Here is a 6012-nt window from a genome sequence, read left to right as displayed (position 1 = left end):
TCCAAACAGCACCTAGTAACTCACCTCTTGGAGCACCTCTGCAAAATTCATCAGCCGGAGGGTATGTGGGCTTTCTGCCACCGGGAGATGCCTGTAAGGCCGACTAGATGCTACTTGTGCCCCTTCTCCTAAAGGGTCTGAGCCCGAGGGAGATTCACTCAGGCCGGAGAAGGACTGCCGCTTCTACTAGAACAGGAAGCTGCCACGTCTAGTCCAGTCTCTCTCACCGCCCCCCCTCCAGCTCTACTTCCGTAGGCTCTGAAGGAAGCTTCCTCAAAGGAAACTTCCACTTTGAAGCAGCGGAAACAGGAAGCAGGGAATAACCGAGAAAGATTGCGCCGCGCGGGGCAGGGGGTCAGAAGCTAATGACCTAGAACATAGCAGGCGGTGAGCAATTTAATAAAGCTAGAAATGCAACCCTCCAACAATGATAAGTTCTTAAAACGCTGCAGCTTACTTGGTTTGGGGGAAAACTGCGGAGAAAATATCACAGGACTGCAGACCTGCTGTTGGAGGTCCCTCGGGCAGCCTTCTGTTTGGAGCACTAATACCGGCTGGCTGGCTGGACTGGCCCCTAGATACGCAGCAGCATCGAGGAACCTGCGGAGGCTGTGCTCCCCAGCCCGGCGGAAGGAGGGATGCTGGCTCCTCAGGTCCTGCCTAAAACGAAAATCACAAACGCAACTGAATTATAATTATTGTTTGTATGGGTCACTGAAGAAAACGTCTGTGCTGACAGAATTCCAGCTGGAGCCTTCGTTTGGAGCTCGGAAGCGGACCTTTACAAAATTACCGACCTGGTTACAGCCGGCATAGAAGGTGCTCGCACTTGTCAAAACCATCTGGCCAAGGACGAGGAGGCGTCCCCTAGGGGAATCTCTTTCCCGGGCGCGGTTAGATCCCCTCATCTGGATCCGGCGTCCACCTGGCCTATCTGCCGCCCCACCCCACCGCTACCCCACGCCGCGCGCGTTCAGCTCCTGCCGCAACCCGAGCTCAGTTGCCCGGGTAACAAGGGATGCACACGGAGCGGGCCGCGCAACGCGAGTGCACCCTGCGCGCTGTAGCTCCTCCTCCCCCTTGCAGACCCCGGCGGCTGAGTGTGCCAGCGGCGCGCTCGGGAGCGGGTCTTTAGCCGGGAAAGCGCGGTTCTCGTGCCGCTCTGGGCTCAGCCAGTGAGAAGCCGGGGGTGTGGCTAAGGGAACCTGCAGGGAGAGTACTTATGGGCTCGCCGCAGGTCAGGCCTGGCCTCTTCTGCACTCTCGCGCACGCGTGCCCACCTCAACCGCAGCCGGGGAGTCGTAGAACGGCCACACGGCTTCATCATGGTGACCCCCTGCCCCACCAGCCCCGTGAGCCCCGCCGCCCGGGCTGGGAGGCGGGACGACCAGAACCTCCGTGCCCCGGTGAAGAAGAGCAGGCGCCCACGCCTCCGGAGGAAGCAGCCGCTGCAGCCGCTGAACCCGTGCCCGCTACCCGGAGACTCTGGCGTCTGCGACCTGTTCGAGTCCCCCAGCTCCGGCTCGGATGGCGCAGACAGCCCCGCGGCGCGAGGCTGCAGCCCCCTACCCGGTCCTGCCCAGCAGCTGGTGCAGCTAGATCTACAGACCTTCCGCGACTACGGTCAGAGCTGCTACGCCTTCCGCAAGGCGCGGGAAAGCCACTACCACCCGCGGGAGTCATTGGCGCGGCAGCCACAAGTGAGGCGCTGGTGGAGCCAGCTCTCCACCGCCGCTCCTCTTCCTCTCCCGGGCTCTCTCCTTTTCTGCTCTGTCTGCCCTCCGCGGCGCCCCGGCCCTCGCCAGCCCGACTTCTGCCCCCGGTCCGAGCGGGAAGGGGCTTTGGAGGGCCGGGCCACCAGCCTCATTTTACAGATGGAGAAAAGCGGGGCCTGGACGGCTTAAGTGACCTGCCCGAAGTCTCCAAACTGTTTAGCAGGGACACGGTAGAATGCAGATTAGTTAAGACAGTTTCTAGGTTCGAGTCCAGACTCCTACCGACCCTGGCAAGTTACTTCACAGTCCTAAACTTGTTTCTTCATTTGCAAAGTGGTGACCTCTCTGCCCCCACTGATTGCTGAGAGTATTAACACGAGGTAACGTGTATCCGCGCTCGGCACGGCGCCAGGCACGAATCCCGGCATCCTGGCTCCTAGCCCTGCCTGTGCTTTTTCCACAGCAGCGCTGCCCACCTCTTTCCGTTTCCAGCGCCTTTAGGTTTTTCCTCTGTTTCCTGCCTCCCTCCGGGGACGCTCCTTAGGTCTTCGTGCCCTGTCCCTTCCAGCCGCTCTCAGCCCTAGGCTCAGCTGGCCCGCCTCCCTCCTCCCTCCCGGCAGGTAACGGCGGAATCCCGCTGTAAGCTGCTCAGCTGGCTAATCCCCGTGCACCGCCAGTTCGGCCTCTCCTTCGAGTCGCTGTGCCTGACGGTGAACACTCTGGACCGCTTCCTTATCACTACGCCTGTGGCTGCAGACTGCTTCCAGCTGCTCGGGGTCACGTCCCTGCTCATCGCTTGCAAACAGGTACCTCCACGCGGGGTCTGGGGGGCAGCCAGACTCCCGGCCGCTGTCTGGCCGCCCGGCTTTTCAGTGCACACGGCTGAGTGCTGGGTTCCCTGAACTCGTTTTGCAAACTTACATACTCCACAGCCTTAACTACAGAATTCCCCCCCAAACGAACAGTCCTTTCACCCAGCCCCCAAAGAAATAGGCCGCGTGTCAACAGCTCTCTCTAGCCCCTCTATTCTAGTCTCCGAAAAAAAAAAAAAACTTCAAAATTTCTCAAACCTGTTTTCAGCGTTGCGCTGGAAGTACACCCCAGATGATTACAGTGGAAGTATGGAGAGGCGAAGCCCCAAATATCTCGCTGGCAGGGATGGGGGAAGTCCTGGTTTTCTCCCGAGTGTGAGACTGGGTGGGCCTCCGGCCCTGGATGCTGCGCAGCGAGGGATGAGCGCCCCTGTGTTACAGGTGGAGGTACACCCGCCGCGCGTGAAGCAGCTCCTGGCCCTGTGCTGCGGCGCCTTCTCCCGGCAGCAGCTCTGCAACCTCGAGTGCATCGTGCTGCACAAACTGCACTTCAGCCTGGACGCGCCAACCATCAGCTTCTTCCTGGAGCATTTCACGCACGCACGCGTGGAGGCCGGGCAGGCAGAGGTCTCCAAAGCCCTGGAAGCGCAAGCCCTGGCGCGCGGGGTGGCGGAGCTGAGCCTGGCTGACTACGCTTTCACCAGCTACACGCCCTCCCTGCTGGCCATCTGTTGCCTGGCGTTGGCAGACCGTATGCTGCAGCTCCCTCGCCCGATGGACTTGCGCCTGGGAGGGCACCCTGAGGCGGCGCTGCAGGACTGCCTGGGCAAACTGCAGCTACTGGTGGCCATAAACAGAACGTCCCTGACTCACATGCTGCCCCTCCAGATCTGCAAGAAGTGCAGCCTGTCCCCGAGCTTGAAATGAAGTAGACCCTTGGTCTCCTTTGATCCCCTGGCCTGGCTGCTGGACCTCTCCCATTGCCCTGAAAGAGTGCAGTATTGGCCCACAGAGAAGGGTTCAGGCCTCCCAGTTGGTCACCAGGTCATCCTGCAGGTTGTAAATAGTGTACGATTGTGGGGTTTCATTGTTTATTTATTTTGCTAACAGCACACGAGAGAAGAGACGAATCTTTCCCCAATAAACAGGCTGTCTGTGGTGGTTTGTCTGAATTCTACCAATGTGAGTGTTTGTCCACGAAGAGGGAAGGTGAAGGCAATCCGGGAATAGAGGCGGTCAGTAACCATGCAGGGTTCCTCCCTCCCCCCAGGCATCTCTGTTTGGGAACACCAGGTCTGGAGAGGTTCCTGTAGACTGAGGTTCCAGTTACAAGGCGAGTCAGGGTCACTTGTTGGCCTGTAACTGGTGACCTTGTTAGGAGGCTGAGGACTGCTCACTCCTAGAGGTTCAAAGGGTGAGGGCGGGGTGTGAGGCTGAAAAGAACCCACAGCAGTCCATGTTGTCTAGCGGGACCAGGGGGCACACTGCTGGTGCAGAAGATCCCAGGCTGAGAAGCTTTGGGGACTGCACAGTCCCACTAGCTAGGGCAACCAAGAGTTACCCTGACAACTGCCAGATGTGGGAAATTGAAGGCTTTGCAGGCAGTTATGGCCATTGCAAATTGAGTCAATTTATCCTGCAATCACATGGCTGAACAGTTCTCTCTTGTCTTACACCTACTATGTATGAGCCCATGGTAACAATGGTGCAATAGTAATCATGGCTATCATTGAGTGCTTACGTGTACCAGGCACAGTGTTCAGCATTCATTATTTCAATCCTTCAACAGTTCTATGAGGCAGAGTCTATTATCCCATTTTTCAGAGAAGGACACTGGGCCGCAGAGAGGTTAAACAACAGTGGAGCAGCCAGGATTTGAAGGCAGGTGATCTGAGTCCAGAGTTCCACCCTTTGCCACATGCTCAGTTTCCTCCACTTACAGGTTTCTGGAAATGCTCAAAAAAAAAAAAAAAAAAAAAAACACCTCTCTTCCCAAGGTAAGTGCGGGACAAGTGATCTGTTCAGTGCCCTCCATTTAGTAGGGACTATGGAGAACATATTTGGAGAGCCAGTACAGTCCTTGCCTCTAGTCATGTTACAGGAGTCATTTTACAGATAGGAAAAGTGAGTCAAGAAATGCGACAGAGGCTTGCTGGAGTTCTGTGACTCCACAGCTGTCCCATCATCTTCATTCTCACTGTTGTGAATCTGCTGTAGACCCTAAATCTGTAACCTCCAGCAAATTAACCTCTCTGAGCCCAATCGCCAACTGATAGCGGGGCTATTAAGCTTAAATGAGATCGCTATGAGGCAGTACAAAGTAGTGCTTAAACACTCGGACTCTGGAGTCAATTTGCTGTGTGACCTTAAGCAAGTCACATATCTATGCTTAAGTCTTTTCTGTAAAAATGAGAGTAACAGTAGCATTTACCTGGTAGTGTTGAGGTATGGATTTAATGAGATGTTCTCTACAAACCCCTCAGCACAGGTCCTGCCTGGCACATAGCAAGTCTTCAAGAAGGCTAGGGGCTTCCCTGGTGGCGCAGTGGTTAAGAATCTGCCTGCCAGTGCAGGGGACACGGGTTCGAGCCCTGGTCCGGGAAGATCCCACATGCCGCGGAGCAACTAAGCCCGTGTGCCACAACTACTGAGCCTGCGCTCTAGAGCCCGTGTGCTGCACCTACTGAAGCCCGCTAGCCTAGAGCCCGTGCTCTGCAACAAGAGAAGCCACCCAATGAGAAGCCCGGACACCAACGAAGAATAGCCCCAGCTTGTGGCAACTAGAGAAAAGCCTGCGGGCAGCAACAAAGACCCAAGGCAGTCCAAAAAAAAATAAATAAATAAAAAGGCTGGTGGCAGCCTGCACAATGATGGGGTGTGGGGGAGGAGTTACACAGATAAAAAAAACTTGGTGAAAAAATAGAGATAAAGCAAATACAGGAAAATGTTAATGCTACTGTTGTTCATTGTACTGTGTTTTTCAAATTTTCTGTATGGTTGAAAAAATAAAGTTTTGGCGGAGTAAACTCAGTCATGTTCTACTGCATTTAGAATAAATCTAAATGTATGACAAATGGCACAAATAAAAAGCAAACTCAAAACATACTTAGAGAAATTTCCTTGCACTTCTTGTGAACCCAAGTACTCTCCAGAGACAGGAGCCCCTTACGAGCCCTTCTCTCCTGATATGTTGTTATGCTAAGCTCTCTAGGAACTTTCTCCTCCTTGGCTCAGGGAGAGGGAAGTGGTGATCCCCGAGCTGTTTGAGGAAAAGCTGGTCTGTGATGGTGAAAAGGAGGAGGAAAATCATATCACCTGTTCCAAGTTCCAAAATATCTGGAGCTCTCAGCCTGGCTATTAAGGTATGGGGTACCTCTGCAAAAGTGATTTTGGGGGGAGTTGTCTTCACCAGCATTTACTCAGCTAAGATTGATATGGGGGATTTGGTTCCAGAATCATCCAGACCAGGAATCATGTAATCATGC

At 55.0% G+C, this 6012-nt stretch overlaps 1 protein-coding gene across 1 annotated transcript; it reads left to right on the top strand.

The window, feature by feature from the left end:
• Positions 1–1325: 1325 nt before the first annotated feature.
• Positions 1326–3454, top strand: CCNO (cyclin O; the record flags this gene model as incomplete). Its single annotated transcript, XM_081232958.1, has 3 exons — positions 1326–1700; positions 2336–2521; positions 2969–3454. The coding sequence occupies 3 exons, from the start codon at positions 1326–1328 to the stop codon at positions 3452–3454; spliced, it is 1047 nt and encodes a 348-aa protein (XP_081089084.1).
• Between the last annotated feature and the right edge of the window lie 2558 nt (positions 3455–6012).

The sequence above is a fragment of the Mesoplodon bidens genome (genome assembly GCF_964165515.1).
Source record: "Mesoplodon bidens genome assembly, chromosome: 4".
NCBI lineage: Eukaryota > Metazoa > Chordata > Mammalia > Artiodactyla > Ziphiidae > Mesoplodon > Mesoplodon bidens.
This window is presented reverse-complemented; position numbering and strand designations above follow the sequence as displayed.